Raw genomic sequence first — 21,423 nt, 5'->3', positions numbered from 1 at the left:
GTACTTGAGCACCACTTTGAGTAAGGATCAGCGGCAGAATCGGGCCTATTAGCTGCCTGAAATATCTATTGAATAACTTGATTTATCCCAAGTAAATGGCTCATTAGTTCAGGCAGCACGAAAATGTTTGTGTGTTGCTGAAGTTATGCATGGTTGTCATATAGAGTTTGCTGTTACGCAACTGTCAGTCACTCAAGCATGCACAAACTAGATTGTTCATTAACTACAGAAACAGCCACACTACATTCAAACATGTTTTTTTTGGGGGGGGGGGGGGTAATATTTCCAAATGTGTTCTAAACTCTGATATACCTTTATTCTAACATCATCTTTGTTACCACTATCTGAATTTTTCTTCCTTCCTGTCAGGGCTTGCAGTGGTCAGTCCCAATCATGCCCGTAAAAGACATGACTGTGTTTTACTGGTGGCATTAGACCCTAAACTGCTATTTGCAATTGTATGTAGACAATTCCCATGGATGGTATGAATACTCTTTTGCTACAGCAACCTTGGCCTTGGTAGATCAGCAAACTAGACATATTGTAAAAACACTGAGTAATTAAATCCACATTCTCTACTTAATGAGCACTGAAACTAATTTTGAAGTTGCCTTTTGATTACTAAAATCTGAGCAAATTATAGGATTGTTTAAAGATGAGGAAAAAGAATTACATTTAACTTCTGTAAGCATGCAAAGCAAGAAGTCTACCTTTCCCATCTGTAATTAATGCCATTCTGCAAAAATTCTGTAGGTCCCTTGTTGCAGACAAAAATTTCTTGTACAAAATTAGCACAGAGGAGAAAAAGGCAGGATCATAGCTTTGATTAGGCTGCTCCGCCCAGTGTAAATGGGGCAAAATGGAAAAAAAGTCCCACTACAGCTTCATTAAGGATTGCCTCTGAGTTTTACAGGCTTCTTAAAGCTACAGATGTGCAGGATGAAGGATACAGTCTTTGCAGTAGCCCAAAAGTTCAGTTATTTTTTATGCCACAGGTTAATCTTCAATAGCTAAAATAGTTGATGAACGTAGTAAGATGACTAATATACTGTAGTTTTTATTGCTCGACTCTTAAAAGACATGTGGAGGAAAGCTTAGTTTAGGAATACAACACTTGGAGAACTACTGATAGCAGAATCAGACTTTATCTTGATTCACATTGACATAAAACTTATTAATACATTATATACAATGTATGGTGTCAGTTCAGGTTTTTATTTGGTTAGATTACTTCTCTCAGTGCTCTGTATTAGTGGCTAAAAGAATTCAGTACAGCACATGAATTATTTTTGCTGTATCTTCTTTTATAGAAGGTTTTGGGGTTGGTTTGGGGCTTTTTTGAAGCATTTAGGCATGTTTGTAAAACTGCCTTTTACCTTCCTAAATTTTGTTCCGTATTTCTTTTTTTCTGGATTAAAAACTTGTACTTTTTAGGACTACTAAGAGAAGTAATGCCAGTAATTTAAACCAGAAGTAATGTCAATGTACTTAAGCAAAGGACTAAAACTTCTTTGTATATGTTCAGAAAAAAATAATCGAGACTTTGTGACTATGTTTTGGTTTTATTTGCTGTAAAATTTTAAAGGAATGTGTTCCTTTTCAGAAGTTTCCTTCACTTCCCCAGTAGTATTCTTTACTGAAACTAAAAGGTCCTTGGAAAGACAAACTGGTACTTCTGTCAGAAGTTTGCACATCACTTTTTAACACTTTTATTTCAGACTTTACACTATATATAGATTACCAGTTCATCCTATTCAAATGGATAAAAGAATATGTTACTTATCATCATTGGGTCATCAGTGTGTAAATAAAAATTTAAATGTTTTTTCAAAGTATTGGAAATCCCAAATTCAAGTGTCCTGAGAAAATGCTTTCCTATGCTGATGTCGAGATAATTTTGAAGTGTGGAACATTCACCCTGTAGATAGACAGAAACGGGCAGCAGTTAGAAGAGGCTAATATCAAAGCCAAAAATGTGATCTAGAAGTACTGTGGACCAATGCAGGACAAGTTAAAAGGGAAAACAAACAACAGAATTTAAATGTACTCAGACATACACAGGTGGACCCTACCTTTGCTAGTCAGAATTTAAATTATAAACTTTTGTAGAATATATGCATTTTCTATATGTATCAAAGTACGTTTCCATAGCTTAACTGCATGCTCTAAGTGCTAACTCACCAATTTAAAACTATTCTTTCAATACCCAATGCCTTCTGTTTCTTCTCATCTGCTGAAAATGACAATGTTAGAATAACATTTGATCTCAATAACATTAATATAAATTGGGAAGAATAACTGAAATGATGCCATTATAAAACAGGATGTTACATAGAAGAGCTTAATGCTCTGTGTCCCAGCAATTGTATTATTTGTTCCAGCATATAAAAGTCTTGATCAGTTGTGATAGCTCAGAAATTGCCAGCAAACAACAGACAAAAGAAAGTGATTGGATGTACAGGACTGCTATATAAAATGGTGCAATAAATCAAGATTAGTAAATTTCAATGAGTGTATCTAAGGGTCTAGGAGATGGATAACATGAAGCAAAAAAATCCAACCAACCACAGAGTGGAAGTAGTTCCTTACCTGAGGAGAGCAACTAGTGCAAGATTCTTGAGTATTTTTTTTTAAAAACAGTAGCATTCTCTTGTCTTGAATATCGTAAATAATACATGGCTGAAAAGAGGGGATAAACCAAGACTTTTAAGTTCTGAAACTGATAAAGCTCCCTTAAGAAACCCATCATAAATATTATCATATAATTAAAAGGGTTTAAAGTAGTCCATAAAGCTAAGTGAATTGATGTGTCTCATATGCAGTATTTTTACCAAGACTTCACCAGAGAAACCATAAACAAAAAACTATAAAGGCCTAAGATGAAATGAGTTCTTGCAAGCTCGGATTCTTGTGAAGACACATACATCACTAAGGATTCAAACATGAAACTGTAACTAAAAGACACCTAAAAGTTAGGAGTCAGTAACATTGAGGGACTAATTTTCAGGTAAAGCAAGCTATCGGTGGCAACAGCAAGTTAAAAAAACTAATTACAACAACTACATACAAAATTATGAAAGCAGATGAATAAAAATGGTAAAGCAAACATTATTCTCAATTGGAGAAAGTCTGTGTTTGAGGCTGAATCTACTTCAGTTCCAATGCACTGGGTCTGTCAGTGCTCCACTTAGAGCTCTGCACTAATAGCAGAAATTTAATTCAGGCTTTATAGCTTCAATGTGGAAAACTTATGTTATCTGAGGATACATAGAGCCAAGGGGAAGTGCTGCCAGAGTCTTCTACTCTATTGCCCTCTGACAGAGCATATATGAAAATCTCTGTCACTTGTAGGAGGGCAATTTGGGGAGGAATGTTAGGTGTAAAAGGGCTGTGACTGAAAAGGAAGCTATCAGCTTCTAACAGTCATCAGTCTTGCTTGTAAGAAACAAGAATATGTGTTATCATTTTGGTAACAAAATTTACTAAAGCCGTACACAGCAAAAGCCTCCTTATTAAACATTTCCCTCACAACATTACAGTTACATAAAATTTTATATTTAAAATATTCTGGTTAGGATTTTAAAGTCAGAGGGTAGCAATAGTTGTCCCCTGAAATTTTAAAGAACTTTGAAATGAGAAAATGTTCAGCTTGCCTCACAGAAATGAGAGTAGGTCTTGGTTTTCTTTCAGAAGTTGTAATCTGGTGCCATACTATATGTAGTGATGCTTTTCAGAATTCAGAAAGGGCAAATATGACTTCACATCTATTTTTCATTAATCCAAACACAGTACACACACATTTAAATGCTAGCTTTTCCTGTGCAGAAAATAAGACACTCACATTGTACTTATTAAATTAAACTGTATATATGTAAGAAAAGAATGTTTCTACTGTAAGCATTATTAAATGCTTACAGTAGAAAATAAATAAATACTAAAGTATTTATTGCTTTTTTTTTAAGGTATTTGCTTTTTAATCCATTTTCAGGGGATGATGCAGCTGAGCATTTTAGCATATATGAAAGTTGAATTTCAACTCCATTGCCTTGGTAATTGGGTGTTCTCCAGTTTATGCATTCTTAGAGTGACAATCTATACAATTAAATCAATAGGAGGTCCAATCTGGTTGCAGTCTGTGTGAGAATTTTAGGTTTCAACATAATAAATCATAACACATTGTAAAAATTGGAAGTTTAATCTTAACATCTTTTTTAGGGTAAGATCTGGGCTTGGTAGTTGTCAGTCTTTGCAGAGGTTACATCATAGATCCACACAATACATATAATACAGTCCCTTAGAATCACAGAATCATAGCATGGTAGGAGTTGGAAGGGACCTTTAGAGATCATCTAGTCCAACCCCTCTGCAGAAGCAGGCTCACCTAGATCAGGTCGCATAAGAACATGTCCAGGCGAGTCTTGAAGACCTCCAAGGAAGGAGACTCCACAACCCCTCTGGGCAGCCTGTGCCAGGGCTCCCTCACCTGAACAGTGAAATAGTTTTTTCTTATGTTTATGTGGAACTTTTTGTGTTCCAGCTTCATCCCATTACCCCTTGTCCTGTTACTATCTACTATAGAAAAGAGGGATGTCTCAACCTCCTGACACCAACCCTTTAGATATTTATAAATGTTAATAAGATCACCCCTCAATCTCCTCTTCTCCAGACTAAACAGCCCCAGTTCCCACAGCCTTTCCTAGTATGAAAGATGTTCTATACCCTTGATCATCTTGGTGGCCTTGCGCTGGACTCTCTCCAGCAGTTCCCTGTCCCTCATGAGCTGAGGAGCCCAGAACTGGACACAGGACTCCAGATGAGGCCTCACCAGGGCAGAATAGAGGGGGAGAAGAACCTCCCTTGACCTGCTGGCCATACTCTTCTTGATGCATCCCAGGATGCCATTGGCCTTCTTGGCCACGAGGGCACATTGCTGGTTCATATTTAGTTTATTATCAATCAGGACTCCCAGGTCTCTCTCTGCAGAGCTGCTCTTCAGCAGTTGAACCCCCAGCCTGTATTGGTGCATGGGGTTTTTCCTTCCCAGATGCAGGACTCTGCACTTGTCCTCGTTGAACCTCATGAGGTTCCTCTCTGCCCAACTCTCCAGCCCGTCGAGATCCCGCTGAATGGCAGCACAGCCTCTGGGGAATCAGCCAGTGCTCCCAGTTTGGTGTCATAAGTGAACTTGCTGAGGGCACACTCTGTCCCCTCATCCAGGTCACTGATGAAGATGTTGAACAAGACTGGCCCCAGAACCGATCCCTGTGGAACTCCACTGGCCACCTCCAACTCAACTCTGTGCCATTGATCACCACCCTCTGGGCTCTGTCATTCAGCCAGCTCTCCATCCACCTCACTGTCCACTCATCCAAGCCACACTGCCTGAGCTTTCTAATGAGGATGTTGTGGGAGACAGTGTCAAAAGCCTTAAGAAGGCAATTTCTCAATTTGCAGAATTGTTCATTGTTCCCCAACATGTGACTATTCCTAGAACTATAACCATCTGAGGGGAGAGAGGTTGACACTTTTCTTCTATGTGCGCAAATCAAGTCAGAAATCCTAAAGTAGAACTAATGGAAACACAATGTTCACTCTTCTTTTTTCTGTCCACTTAGTACCTTAGGAGTGGCACTACCTCCTCCGATTAAGTAAATAAAGGGAAAGAATAGACCTTAGTTCCTAACATTCTGAGGGTGCCACATATATGTTAATTCTATATACCTTAAATTGAGTGTTGCATCGACCCTTCAGTTAAGCTTTTTCCCCTCACTTCAGAAGAATGCTACGCTGTTGTAAATGTTGAGGCAGATTATTAGGAAAATTTGCAAGAATAACTACTTAAAATGGTCACATTCATGTTAAAGAAAAGAAATATAATTGGTATTTGCATAGAAGAAAATAGATGAATTTAAATTTTAGTTGATTATAATTATTGTCATCATAATCATCATCATTATCTTTGTATGTCTAAATGACTGATTCAAAGAAGAATCTTAACGCATTTCACATGTCAGTGCAATTCTTTTCTGTTTTGTGCTTTAGTGCTTGGGATTTTTCATTTGCTTTTTTCAGTCTGAACTTTTCATGGAAGCTATTGTAATCTTTTTAGAAGGTGTAAAATTGTTTCAAAAGAAGTCAAATCTAGAAGTACTACATATGTACCTTTTTTTTTAAATAAAATATAACCAAGCTGTACAGAAAAACTGATACAGAGATATTGTGCAATGGGTCTTCAAAATGTTCTTAAGAAAGAGATTCTAAATAGTAGGGTTCTACCTGAGTCTGAACTGCTTGACCAGATAAGTGATGTTAAACAGGGACAGTTACTTATTATAAATAAGTAGATGAACCAAATTAAGTGGTAGTGCATTCAAATACCATTCAAAAAGTCCATTAATAAACTGGAACTGCACGTAGACATTGCGCTCCCCAAGACATTCAAAGTTACTAAGCAAAAAGATTTGTTTGACTCACAGCAGTTTTCTTTCATTCTTTTGTTTATATCCTTACTGAGAGATTAAACAATATCTATAGTAGAAAATAACTTGAGTCCCCAATTTTTTTTTTAATACTGAAAACTGTATCCTATAGTTATATTTTAGGAAAAAAAGAATTGAGATTCCAAGGCCTAGATGAAGCTATGCTGTATCCTATAGTCATAGACTGTGTGGAAAAAAAAGAGAATTATTTTAAATATAGTATAATTTTAAATATAGTATATTTAAAATGATGAGTACAATTTATTCAAATGGTAACACATCCTTCTAGACAAAAACTGAAGAAACTTATTTGTTTTACAGTCTTCCTCAGTACAAAATACCATAAAATTCATGGCATTATAATGCTAATGAAAGATATCAGTAGTTGTCTCATTGGTTACTGAAATGTTTCAGTATTATAAATATGTTTAAGGACCATTTTTAAAAACTCAAACTACAAGAGGGTTATGTATTAAATAATAATGATCACAGCTGTTTTAACCTGTACTTTTAACTTGTGGCCCAATCATTCTTATGCTTCCATAAGTCATTGGTAATTCTATCAGAAAGTCGATGAATTTGTAGTATATACGTAAGATCACAAATTCCTTTGTAGCTTATCAATATATGTCACATCAACCTTGACGTGGAAGTAAGAAAGAGGAAAAAAGGTAGAGAAAGTCAATAATGTCTCCTGAAGATAAAGAAATACACTGTTATTTATCTTGTGACTGTCTTTCACTTTATCCAAAAACCCACAGAACATATTGAGAAAGATTCTGAGACACAGAAAATTGGTGAGATTAAAAATAAAAGCTTAAATACTTGATTCTTATCTCACTCTGTATTTCTTTGACTGAAATTCAAAAAGACTGAATTCTACAACAGACTCAGACTCTGTGGATTGTACTGCTTTAACAATGGTGAAGTAGTAGAATTGAGGCCCCAGTGAGGCCCTTCCCTCCACTTCCTATACAGATCTACAGAACATACTGAAGCTGGTTTCATGAAATAGTTATTTTTATTCAAAAAAAACCTGATTAAGTTCAGTATATTTTTTTGGCTTCCTTCAGAGTTGTGAAAACATTCAGAGGGAAAGGCTTTTGCAAAGTCTCTGTGAAATCAGAAGTTTAGTTGTACAGTTTCCTGGCCTTAATTTCCCTATACATCCAAACTGTCTTCTAAAGAGTTTTTTAGTATTGTTGTTCTTCTCAGGGAGTGGGAGGTAGAAAATCCTGGACTTTATCAACTGCAAACAGCATTCCAAATGAGAATATTTATAAATTTGTTAACTAGCATTCAAAATTAAGTGTCTCTAACATTCTTCGGCTTGTGGTTTAGAGATCAAAGGGTCAAAATGGCATTTGCTACCTCAACTAGTTTGGACCAGTTCCATTGATTTTTTACTCAAAACTCCAGATTGATTTCAATAAGATATGACAGCATAGACTGACATTACTGCATGTCTCTCAGAAGAAATGTACTATTCTAAAAGACAGTATCAAAAAATTGATGTACAATGCGGAATACCCATTGATGCCAATTTCTGTCAATAAGATTTCTATAATTTGAAGATAGTAGAACTTGAAATGTCTAGTAATATCTAAGGCAAAAATACCATTCACTCCCATGGAAACCGAAGTAGGCTCAAATTCTGAATACTAAAATATTATCTGTGGCATGAAGTATTTAAATATTTATTATTTTGTTACTGTTCTGATATAAAAATATCAAAATATATATGGAATTTTAAGGTAAGATAATTTATTGATATTCACTCTCATGCTTACAAAAGATACGTACTCCTGAATGATGTAAATCAATTATCCCTGTATGTATGAAACGTTGTAACAAGATCAATGAGACCTGAACACAAGGAGGCATCTTAGGATAACAGCTGCAGATGCATGCATTCTCTGGGAAAAAACCCAAACAAATGAACACACATTGCTTACCCTTATGTTTCTCCCTTCTCCATGTAAAATCCCTGCCATTATCCTTCCCAATTCTGAAGCGCCTAAAAAGAACAGCAAATAAGAACATGTAGCAGTCCATATATGAGTTTGGGGAAAGTACAATAAATGGTCACAGAGCCAAGGCAAAATTAATGCTTCACATCCCATTTTGAAATTTGGTTTTGATGTAACTTAATGGCTGGAGTATATTTACAACCAAATGCTCTGTATTTAATGGCTGTATGGAAAGCTGCAACTACGTATCTGTACTGTCTAAAATGCATATTGGTTTTGAAGATGAGCTCACGATTATCACTTTCACAAGGTTAATAATCCTGCCAATTGGATTTCCACAAAGTAGATTCAAGAAAACACTAAAAATATTTATTCAATAAATCAATTGCACTTCTGGATGAGTCTGGATAGCTATAAATTGTTTTCTCGTTGACGGAATTCTGTTTATTAAAACCTATTTTCATAGAAATTACTATTTTATTGGAAAATGCTTTGCAGTTAAACAGAATTAATGAAGGGACCAAATGAGCTTGATACTTTAAATAAATAAAAGATACATTATTTTATTGTTTCTTGAAGTACAATGTAATCTCCACGTTGAAAAATACCTAAAAACGTAAAGAAAAATTAAATACCTTCTTATCCCACTAGATGGTGGTGCCTTCAGATTAGGGCTGAGATGCTCAGACAGACAGTACAGGAAAAATTTTGCTTTCTTTAGCTGGCCTGCAAACAGAAAGAGTGAGAGATGAAGTTAATCTTGGTCTTCTAGGAACACTAACAAGCATTCAGGTATCATGACTTACTGAATACACTTGAGTGCATAGTATTTTCTTCATAGTATTTGCCACAAAGTGTGTTTTAACTTCAATACACATCTAATAGGATTCATTTTTTCTTCCTGAAGAAGAAAATGTGCAAACAATGTTGAACTTTAATGACTGTATTTTATGTAATATAGCTTCATTACACTAAGGTCCTGGCTTTGCATTTTTCCTGCCCTCTATCCTCAATCAAAACCAAAATGAAAGTAGCCAGTCATTAGCAACAAATGTATCTCTTATTCATATATTTCATTGGAACCATCCTAAAAGTACTGCTTAAGTTTTTATACCAGCATTCTCTTTGCCTTAAGGAGAAAGATATTTACACATAATTTAGACAAAAAGTGACAGAGTCTCAGCATTGAAGGGCACATCTCTTCAGTTAGACAAGTGAAATTTTAATAGATCGGGAAAGTAGAGGGGACCTTGTCTAAGATAATATTTTTGTGCTTTAATGGCCAAATCCTTCATGTCTCAAGTAAAGCTGGAATGGTTGAGTTTAGTGCCCATTTGTAAACTGGAGAGCTTGTCTCAAAGGCTATGTCTGTTGATGACAGTCGCAACAGCAGTCTCAAAATCACTCTCAGCTATTGTGCAAGGCAGAAGTCTACAGATACAGAAACACATAGCTGGAATGTGATGTTAGAGCATACAGAGTATTAAACGCTTCATCATTGCCAGTGAGCTAGCCAGCTGTCAGGCATGCCCAGGCAGGTGGTCCAGAGCCAGTTGAGTTCCCTGTGTACATGTGGCACAGTTTGTTACATGTTTATTTGCTGTATGTTCCCTTCCATTTACTCTATTCACAGAATGCTAGGGGTTGAAAAGGACCTCTAGTGATCATCTAGTCCAACCCCCGCTAAAGCAGGTCTACCTAGATCCTTGTATTCTACTCAACTCTACTCATTCACTTTTCAGTTCCCATCTTAGTAAAATCTCCTCAGTTTCCTTTTTGCTTTGCAAGTAATGTATATCAGTATGAGTAGCATCGCAGTGCTGAAATATGTCAAATTCATATGATTTCCAAGCAAAGATTACAGACCTAATATTCCAGATACTTTAATGCAAGAACATCACGGTCAAGAAAAGCTTAAGCTGAGACTTTTTAACAAGCACCTAGCAGGGGAATTCCTTTGTATATACAGAAGAATGAGGCAAAAAAATGGATATAGAAATGGATTCTCAGTTCTTCTGTAGAGTGTTAATTATTGTGCATGTTAGAATCATTCCTGACTGTATTAATGAAAGATGGTCCACTCTTACTTTCTCTAGAAAGGTGGGCAGAATTTTCCAAAATCACTCAAATCATTATTACTCACCACCATTAGGGGTTGAAATGCAGCATTTGCCAAGAGTGCAAGTTCCTTTATTTGATCTCTTTGACTGTACCAGTATAACTGCCAATCACAGGCAATACCTCTAATAACTCTTCTTTTTACTTAATAAGGAATAGCACATCTTTAAAACATTAGAAACAGATGTCACTGCATTACTTCACTGCTGATGTATGTAACAGAAATGACACACTAATTAATTTAATGCAGTATAAATGTACTGATTATTTATCATGGCTGACAATAAAATTATGAAAACATTCAATTACAATCAGTGGTAATTCATTATTTATTGATTCTGCATTATGCACACATTAATACAATACATTTAATTACGTAAGAGAAGGGATCATTTTTCTATTGATACTTAGACATTTAGATTCCTCAGTTTTATTTAAAATCCTTGATGTTTATGTGGGAAGTTTTGATCCACAATTCCAAAAAATCTTCTACTGATATGTCAAAAAGAAATTGAATAAAAGTGTCAAGAACTAGTGCATCTAGAAAAATGTGGGCAATGAGAATGACATACTAATTTCACTCTCTTCTTTTTCTCACGTCAGTGGCCTACATTTGTTATTATAATCATGGTTACTCTTTCCCAAGCAAACCAAGGCATTCAACACTAAATGGATAATATATATATTCAGAGATCACTAAAGTAACTTAAGGCTTTAGATTGGGCCCAGAGTAATATTTTTCTGAAGGACTAGGAGAATATCATTGTCACTAGGAGTCCAGTCAGGCTGGAGTTCAGATAAAATGGTGTTTCATTTCATTATGACTAAGATGCACTGTAAATGCAGCTTTCAGTTATTTTTCCATCTTTCATTTTGGGCCCATGGTTACCTCTGACCCTCATAAGTCCATGTCCACACTTATCTCTCCTGTTTCATTTACTGAAGATACATGTTCCTCACTAAAAACTAGCATTTTCTCTTACAATCTACTCACGTTGTACATATCAAGCCTCTAGAAAAATTTCTTTATAGTAAAAAAAGAAAAAAACCCAAACCACTGGGCATCTTTACATCACAGTGGAATCCTTTTCTTTATTGTTCTCCCTCATGTTTGGCTACACTAGACTGAGGTCAAACACAAACATAACTACTGAGCTTTCCAGTCTTCTAGAAATAAAATTGTTATTATTTTTAATTAATTCCCTACTGCTTCACTTAAAAGCTGTCATCATTTTTTATCATTGTCTCCTCCTAGTCAGTTGTGGCACCCATCATTTTCTCTATAGGATCCCTGTGAGCCAGTAGCCACATTTACGCCAGCTGGCAAGAAGTAACTTCCAGAACGTTTTTGACTGGCCCTGTCTGGAATGAGTGGGGCTTTCCTCTCTTCTGTGTCAGGAAAGAGCTCTTTCACATTTCACTCTAATGGGGCATATGTAATTATAATAAAAACAAAACTAAACAAATATCACAGAACCTTTGCTTGACATTTTGCCATACAGACACAGCCAATTTTTATATAGGACTAATATATTATACACCAATATTTCCCTAGCTGACAGTGTTAAGAAAACATGGTATTTTGCATAATAGCTTAAAAGGAATGAAAATACTGAAATTTTCATTTAAAATAAATATTCTAAACTACTTTCTTCAGTCATAGGGAGGCTTAGTGGCTTGTATTCATTCAAATTACATACTGCTGGACTCCATTCAAATAAACCATCTGGATACTTTATAACTGACAAGATATTGCTGTATGATTGTTAGGCTTTAGTAACTTTGCCTTGTCTTTAACAAAATTACAGAGAAATAAAAATATTCATTGTTAGAGTTGATCTGTATATGGTTAGTTGGACTGGACAGCTGCCTGGTATTAATTCTCAAACCTTGGGCATTTTCTTAGTTTAAGAGCAGGTCTTCTCTCCATGGACAGTCACCTCTCAAGGGTACTGTTTTTACTACAGCCTTTATGATTTTATATTGCTTCATGCCACTCCAACTTGCTGGGTGTTGATGCGCAAGGCTTCCTCTGGCCTTGCAAAAATTCGGTCTTATTTAGAAATATGTTTAGCTTATGGAAGACATTAAAGTCAAAAAGGAAAAAGAATTCTCATAGTAGAATTTGATTGTCACATTAATCTCTGAGCAAAAAAAATGTCTTTAAAAGGGCAAAGCCAATGAGAAGTCTTTGAACCTGATTTATTAAATCTTCTAATAGCAATTATGTCCAGCAAATTAACCACCAAAAGTTTCTACTTGAAGTTAGTTATTTGTTATTTCTATCATTTCCAGTATATAAAAATCTCAGGTGAGGTCAGGGCTTGATTGCACTAAACACTTGGCAGAAGTAAACAGCCCCTGCCCCACAGAGCTTCCAATCTAAAGTTCTGATCCTAGAAGCATGCATGAACTACTTCAGGAAATATGAGCATTCTCATTGGAAAGTATTCATTTAAACCTAGTTTATGTGAAAATGCTGCCTTAATTTTAGGCAGTTAGGCTAGGAGCCTAAACCAAGTGACCAGTCTTCTAAGAACACACATATAATCAATGGAGAGAAGGTGAGGTTCCTCCAGAGTGTAATTTAGATCATTTAAGTTACCAAATACAGCAAATGGGACTACTCATAATGCAAAGACATTAAACTTTGCAAAAAGGGTGCCTAAATAACCAAGCTTAACAAAAGGAAGGAGATGGCATACACAGGTGTGATAATGGAAATAGGTGAAATGCTCCATTGGTATTGCATGTTTGGTATCCACTTGGAAAGTTTTGTTGATACTCTTAGTTTGCTTTGTTTACTGAATGCTTTAGGAGGGAGCTAAAAAATAAGGGAAGAGGGAATGAAGAAGTTGAAGGACTAGGAAAGAAGATAAAATGAGACAGAAAAAGTGGAAACAAACAGGAAAGATGAATGTTGATGCAAAGAAAGGGAAGTAGCTGGAAAAAAAAGAGGTGTAATACAAGTACACTGGGAGAAGGTAAGAAAATTACAAATTAAGCCACTGTGTCCTGGCTGCTGCTGGGTGTGTATTTGTCAGATTCAACTCTTTTATAAGAAACTTATCTGACTTAAGGTCCACTTGTTGAGGAAGAAGGGATGCCCCAAGTTTAGCAGTTTATGTGTCAAATGACCTGGTTCAGGTGAGGGAGAAAGAGGATTTGTCTGGCTCCCAGGACTGTTGGGTTTTACTTGTATGCAACTTGAATGAAGTACCATATGGCGCTTCTATAGGCTGCCCTACAGCCAGGCGGGAGGAGAGGACGGACACCATTGTATCTAAAACACAACTGAGGCCACACTTGAATCTGGAAATGTCAAGCAATTACATGCTAGACCTCCTGAGAACGGACTTTGCCTCCTGTGTCTGATAACCAACTTCCACGTCTCTCAACCTCGGGCCGTCCTGCCTGCGCGGCACACGCTCCCTGCTCTGGAGGGGTTTAGCTTTAGACCTGAATCATTAGCGATATGCTGCTCCACCGAGTATTCACTGACAACAGTAACCGCGCGTCGTTGGTTTCCTCGGGAAATAAGTAGAAAATCGGATATATTATTTTCCTAACGGAGACTTGCGGGGCTACCCTCCCTTCCTCCCTCCCCACCTCTGCCGCTTCCCTTCAGCTGCGGCAGGGCACAGGTGTTTCAACACTCAGGCACGTACCAGAGCGCAGCGACCGCCGAAACCACTTGTGGGAAGGGTAACGGTGGCAGAACCTACAGCGGGCCGGCCCCAGCCTTGCCCTCCTCTCCCTCACAGCATCAGAGCAGCACCGGCGGGATCCCTCCGTAACCCTGGGACAGCTCACCGAAACTTTCCTAACCTGCGGCACAGAGAGGGAGCTTTCGACAGCCCATGAGAGGAGTAAAGCACGAAGACTCTCCCCACACGCGCATCCGAAAACTCAGTACCTCCTTCTCCCTGCGGCCAGCCTCATCCCGGCCCGGGCGACTCCCGCCGCGCGGCCCAGGTGCTGCGGCCGGCGCTGCCCCGCCCCGCCCCGCCACCCGGCAGCCACTCGCTGGGGCCGCGCTGCCGGCGGGCGGGGCGCATTGGCTGGAGGGCGCTGTCACTCTTCCACCCCCCCCACACCCCCGGCGGCGCTGGGGAGGGGTCTGGGCGCGCGGCTGGCGGCGGCCGCGGCGTGTGGGAGGGCGAGCGCGCGGCGCTGTTTTTAGTAGTACCGCAAAGAGCGCGGCGAGAGTGCGCGCGAGGGGAGCGGGGCTGAGGCGAGCCGAGCCGAGTCACGCCGCGGCGAGAAGCCAGGCTGGCCATGGCTGTCTCCGCGCCGCCCGTTATCGCCGCGACTTCCAGCGGCGGCGCGGGGGGCTCGGCGGGCTTGTTCCGGGCGGACCCGCTGTACTCCAGCCCCGCGGAGTCCCCGCGCCTCACCAACAGCCTCGTCAACAGTTTCCTCTCCGCCGGCAGCGGCGGGGCCGGCGCGGGCGGCGGCGGCGGGGGCGGCGGCAACGAGTGTAAGATGGTCGACCTGCACGGGGTGAAGGTAGCCTCGTTCCTCGTGGAGGGGCAGGAGCTGATCTGCCTGCCGCAGGTCTTTGATCTCTTCCTCAAGCACCTGGTAGGAGGGCTGCATACGGTCTACACCAAGCTGAAGCGGCTGGATATATCGCCCGTGGTGTGCACGGTGGAGCAGGTCCGCATCCTGCGGGGGCTAGGGGCCATCCAGCCTGGCGTCAATCGCTGCAAGCTCATCACCAGGAAGGACTTCGAAACTTTGTACAACGACTGCACCAACGCGAGGTGAGCCACAAAACTTCGTTCTCCCTCCGCTCCGGCCGCTGGGGGCCGGCGGCCCGCGGGGAGCAGTGCCCGGGGGTGGGAGGCACCGGGTCCCGACCCCTCTCCTCTCCCGGCGGGTTCCCGCTGTGTCTGAGGGGCGGTGGCAGGGGGCCCTCAGGGCGCTGCGCGGCGACCCGCCACCCTGCGTGGGGCAGCCCTGGGCCGGGCCTGGGCTCCGCACGGGAAGCGGGGGCAGCAGGCACCGCGAAGGTGCCGACATGGAAAACTTTCCAGGATTCCACCAGCTCCTGCGGTGGCTGCGACCACCGAGCAGCGGAGCGATTCCACGTGCCTGTCTTCAAAGTTTTATCCTAGCAGGGAAAGCTGGTAGTTATTCCTTAGAAAAACAGTACAAAACACACCAAGAATTTTTCTCCATTATCTTTCTTCCGCTGAAAGTTTCGGTGCTCTTCAGCATTCCTCGCTGCCGGAGGGTGAGCGCAGGCTGCGGCCGGCCGGAGATGCCCGCCGGGGACGCTGGGCGCTCACGGGCAAACTGTTGCTCGGTATCGTTCCGGAACAATTTTACGTCATGTAGCCAAAAGGTCCGGGGTGGCCGCAGCCCCTGCCCTGTGGTGTTTAAATCAGTAAGCCCAGGGCGGGTTGTATTCATGAGAGATCCCTGCTGGGTCCTTCATACTTGGGGTTTTAATCCTGGTTTGTGACCTCATAGCTGCCTTTAGAAATGATAATGATCTAATAAACACAAAAACATTATCGGAACTTAATAGAAATACATAGTGCAGTGGGGTAGGATGTAAGACAGGGTGCTTGGAGGTGACTTGTGCTGGTTTAGCAGTTTCTGAGATGCCTCTTCAGCAACATTTGCATTTCAATGTACTGGTTTCCCTCTGGCAGGAAAGTTTCTTCACAGAGGTTGTTTCGGAGAGCTTTGAGTGCGATGTCGGATTTGCAGCATGTGAATATTTAGTAACTTGGATTTTTGCGTCACTTAGTCTAACTTTTCAGCACTGAACGTGTTGGGGATGGTGCTCTTTAATAGCATCGTTAAGTGGACGCTAATTTGGGGCCTGATCCTCTTGTCGCTGCTGTGAGCTTAAGCGGGAGCAGTCTGGCCGCCCTTTCTTGAATAGCAATATTTGTTTTGTTTCAAATTGTTTTATGTTACAGGTGATGTTTTAGAAACACATGCACTCGATTCCTAAATATTTTTATTTGAAGTATGTGCTGTTTCTTACGCTCGTGGTCTGTTTCTGTAACATTTTCCCACTGCCTGTTTATTTCGATATCGTGCACCTCTGACATCACAACTACTGGCTTATTAAAATGACGGTATTATATGTAAGATCTGAAACTAATGTGTTTGAGTGAAATCAAGGTAAGATTTACTAAGGGACACAAATAAATGCTTTTTAGAAGTGTTTCTGAAACTCGACTGGCAGGAAAGTTGAGCGTTAAAGAGATACCTTTTATTAATTTCTGTGACTGTGACAAAGTTTTCCCTTAGGGAAATATGGGATCTGATTTGATGATATAGCCTTTAGATGCAGTCTGATGATTTCTGTTCTCCTGCAACCAATGATTTAAGATCCAGGAATGTTGAAGTGTTAAATGTTTAAAACTTGTATTTCACGATGTGTTTTGTTTTTTTTTTTCCTTTGACAAAGACTTATGGCCGTGATAAGATAAGGGATAAGTAATGCAAGGAGCTGCTGAGAAGAGAGGCCAGGCGAGCTGTGAGTGAGGAGCAGAGTGATGCTCAAAGAGGGTGTGAAAGGAGCAGTCAGTTGAACGAAGACCTAGTCAAAGGCTGAAGATGTGACAAGAGCACTGTTGAGGGGGAGATTTAATAGGGCAGAAACGTGAACGGAGTCAAAGCTCTCAAGTGAGGAAGCACATTCAACATGTGTGTAAGCTGAAGCTCTCCCTGCCTCATCATGAAAACACTTATGTATTTTTACCTCTTCAGGAATAGCAGATCCCTTTACATTCCCTAAAATGTTTTTCATTTATTGCTCAGTCTTTGTTTATGTCTCTTCAACATGCCACTAGTTCAAATAACCTATTAATACCAATATGTTTTGTGTTCACAATTTCAGGTGTAGTGCATGATACGAGTTATCAACACATATAAAACTTTGCTCGATTATTGTAAACTTAATTCTATTCTATTATGCTACTTGAATATTTAATATGTCATGTTATTTGCAGGTAATTTTTTTTCCTTGAACAGCCCATACCTAAAGGGAAAGAGCATTGTATAGAAATAGCTGTATACATAAGTGATGTAATTTTTGTTTGCCATGAAGTGACCAGGTAACCTCAGCAGTGCATGGTACCAAAGAAATAAAATGCAGTAAAACTCTTAGAGCTGTACATACATACAGTATTTAGGTTCTGTACCTGGGAAGTAAAATCTTGAAGAAATGTGATTTTTTTTCAAAGCAGACCCCTTGATACGTGTTTTTCCACTGCATGACTTAAGCATTACTTTCAATTCGGAATATTGTGCATTGCTTTGGTAATACCTTTTTATTTCTAAAGAGAGAGATATAGATATTTGAATACTGCATTCAACTCAAGAGCTGCCGGAAAAAGCAGTAAGAAATACTGGCCGTTATTGTTTCCAATATTAGTTGACTTTTAAAAGTCAACATCTCTTATGCTAGATGCACTTTTAGTTGTTTTTTTTTTTAATTGGAATGCCAACCATCAATTAGATAAAATTGGAAAAAAAAGGTGAATTGTGTTTCTCCCGCTTAATGTATTGCATTTTTATTAGTTGAGCTTGTCTACAGAGCTCATAAGAGCTGCAAAGAAATAAACACATAAGCAAAAGTTTTTTGTCTGTTTTGTGTAACATTGGTTACCTATATCTACCATGTTTGGCCTGTATGGTTTTTTTTTTTAAACAGTCTATGTATAACTTTCAATCACATGTAAAGAAAATGTTCCTAACTTTGTTGTTAGCCATCATTATGTAATCTAATTTGGAAGCAAGGTTTGTGCAATGAAACCAACCATTTATTTTATTACAGATGGCATCTTCAAGTGACTAGCGAGTATAGCGTATTTAAAAAGATAGTGACTAATCTGCAATACTTTAGGAGATAACTTAAATTACGGACACATGCTTAATTTTAATAGGATAGCATGACATTTACTTAAAGTGGAAGACTATAATGAGATTTCATTTAAAAATGAAATTGAAAACTGTAGTGAGAACATTTTTATGATGGTAAATATATCAATCCTTAAAAATTAAGATTATATGAGTATGATTATAACCTGTTCCACAGGATTTCTTTATGGATGCTATTGGTTACTGAAAAGCATAGTGTTGGTCTGGATTATTCAGTGAATAGTAAAAATGCTTCCCAGAAAAGAGCGTTTCAGTGAGTGGCTTTTTTTTTATGACTTAAAATATCCAGTTAAGCTAATACATTGTATTACTTTGGCTATTTACAAACAGTAAAAGGCTTTAGAAATGAATTTAAGCAGTAAGTGCAGACATTTTATTTTATGAGATAATGAGGGTCTAGTCATGTTGTCTATTAAAAGCTACCCTATAGTCAGCAATACTCTGTCTTTTATTAGGAGAGTGATGTCAAGATTATAATTAAAGCAATCCAGCCATGTAGCACTGCACAGAGCTTTCTTGTTTATTGATTTTAAATGTGAACATCTGATTATATAAACTTCTTTGACTAAGTAAATATTTAGTATGCATTCAGACTTGGCTAAACTTATCAGTTTTGGAGGTGCTGGCATGTTAAAAGTAAAAAAGAAAAAATTCTCAGTTTCCTTTTCTTCCTTGGAGAGGAGACTCACTTAAAACATTCTCGAGAGAGATCAGTGGATTCTACTGGAGATACAGGAAGGAATTTCTCCACTTTCTAAGCAGATTAATTATACTTTTGGAAAAATCCCTCTTTCTTTTTGGACCTCTTAAAAGTCTGTGCTTGTTCAGAACTATGAAAACACTTGAATATTTTTTCATCAGATGCCTTTCTAATCTGGAGAAGCCTTGATTAAAATTCCCTTCTTTTTTCATAGCAATAGAGCTCCCCATTTGAAGTGTAACATGCTTTTTTTCCAAAATGGAGTATTTGTATGTTTCCTGCATGTGTATATGCATAATACATATGTAATTTTCTACTGAGACTTCTACCACTGAAAAATACTGTGTTTTTGTAGCAAAGACAAAAGAGCTAAACAATTAGGTATTAATGATATTCTTGTTGCATATTCAAAAGGTCTTTGCAAGCATTTCTTCTCCTTTTTTCCCTTTCACCATTTCAACCTGCAGAACTCTTCACTGTCACTTCAAATCACACAATTCTACAAAGATAAAACAACATTTAAACTCATTTGCTTTGGGAGGGAAATTGAGCATTTGCACCCAATAAGCCTGATTGTGGAACTGCATGCAAATTGTGTTTTGATTTATCTCTTTTGCACTTTTTTCCATTTGAATTGATCTTGCATTAATTTTGCCAAGCGGCAATGTGAGGCTGCAGATGTTGCCCTGTGTTTAATAAATCAATGAGACAGATCTGAATGAATCACTTCAGATGGATTCTCTGCTCGGTTTGATGTCTAGATGTTATTCTTAGCTTGTTATCATGACAGATGCATTAATGTTCCCATACACTGCCAGCAGTGTCAAAGAGATTGAAGCTTTTAAAGTGGCGGTATCCCCTTTCCCCCTTCTGTTGGAATAACTAAATTGCCTTTAGGAATAGGTCAAAATATAAATTTAATCATGGCATTGTTGTGGGGAAGATGCTAAACTTCTGATCGTATTGTAACACAAAGTCAGACAAATACAGTTTCATGCAGAATGATTAATTATTCCAAAATTGCAGAGATCAATATTAAAACCTAAACATAGGATAGCTCCTTGATAGAGTAACCACTTTCTCAGCATTAATATTTCATTGCAATAGGAATGATCCAAATAAATAATATAGGAGTCGAACCTGTTAAAATGTTGCTATAAATAGAATGTCATTGTGTCCAAATTGATTACAGGCTGAAGTAAGGCTTTTTTAAAAATGCTTCATAAGTTTCTTTTCAAGTTGAATGTGTGTCCATGTAACTAATATCTGTTAGACTTAAAGCAGCAATACTTGGATCTAATGTTTCTGTTACTAGTTACCATTTAGTGCCAGATAAGTTAGAAAAGTTGTCGATCACTGTTAATTTCTCATCTGTATAGTCTGATATCCATTGTCTTGGAGCAGAACCTGTGGAACGCAAATCATAGAAGATGCTGGAATGTGTCTTTGTGGAATGGTTTTAAATTCTGAAAAGATTGCACCAAGTGTAAAGTACTCTGCCATGAATAATGAAGATCTATTTCCCACATAGACTACGCACAAGTTTTATTGGCTTTTTATTCCTCTGTGTTTATTAAACCACTTGTGGTCTTCCTTGTTTTTCTTTAGAAGATAAAATAGTGTTCTGTGATTTGCTTCAATCGTTTGCTGATCTTTTTCTCTATGGCGCTGTATTTTAATGGTAAAAATGATTGTGAATGTTCCTTTCTTTAATCTCTCCCCTAACCAGAAGAACTTTGACTCTTTGTCATTAAGGCTTCTGAGAATAAATTGGAGAAACCGGCTGTAACAGATCTAGATTTATGTTGGCATTCTTGGTATTCTTGCTCCAGTAGTTCCAATTTGATAAAGGAAACAATATATGCAATGGCAATTCACAGTTTATTCAAATGAGTTTAAGCTTTAGCATTGTTATTTTTGCCTTTCTTTCACTAATGTATCAATGTGTGGCAGTAGCATTATACTTAGCCTCCAGAAGCCTCCAGCTCTGTACATGGGAAATTGTTCTCATACTGGGGCTGTGGTTATTGGAGACACAGCCTCTGTGTGTGTGCCTTTGTTGTAAAGGCAGGTAAAAATCAACTTTGGGAGAACAGAGGAGCACAGCAAAGATCACTGAATTAGCAAATAATGTTTTGTTGTATGGCACTGGCCTTAGAAACTATTATCTAGCTACGTTGGTAATTTTGCAGAAAATATTTAAAATTATCATCTGATATGTTTAAAGGAACTTGATCTTGTTTATTTC

The 21,423-nt window shown here is 38.6% G+C and overlaps 1 protein-coding gene across 2 annotated transcripts in view; it reads left to right on the top strand.

Annotated features, from left to right (window-relative positions):
* Positions 1 to 14,707: 14,707 nt before the first annotated feature.
* Positions 14,708 to 21,423, top strand: part of DACH2 (dachshund family transcription factor 2) — a 278,192-nt gene continuing 271,476 nt past the window's right edge. For both annotated transcript variants that reach the window (XM_062006544.1, XM_062006543.1), the window contains exon 1: positions 14,708 to 15,333. In XM_062006544.1, the coding sequence (XP_061862528.1) occupies positions 14,846 to 15,333 (488 nt within the window). In that variant the 5' untranslated portion in view covers positions 14,708 to 14,845. The remainder of the gene's footprint in view (positions 15,334 to 21,423) is intronic.

This window comes from Colius striatus, chromosome 13 (genome assembly GCF_028858725.1).
Source record: "Colius striatus isolate bColStr4 chromosome 13, bColStr4.1.hap1, whole genome shotgun sequence".
NCBI lineage: Eukaryota > Metazoa > Chordata > Aves > Coliiformes > Coliidae > Colius > Colius striatus.
The sequence above is the reverse complement of the archived record's forward strand: the minus strand, read 5'-3'. Positions and strand labels throughout refer to the sequence as shown.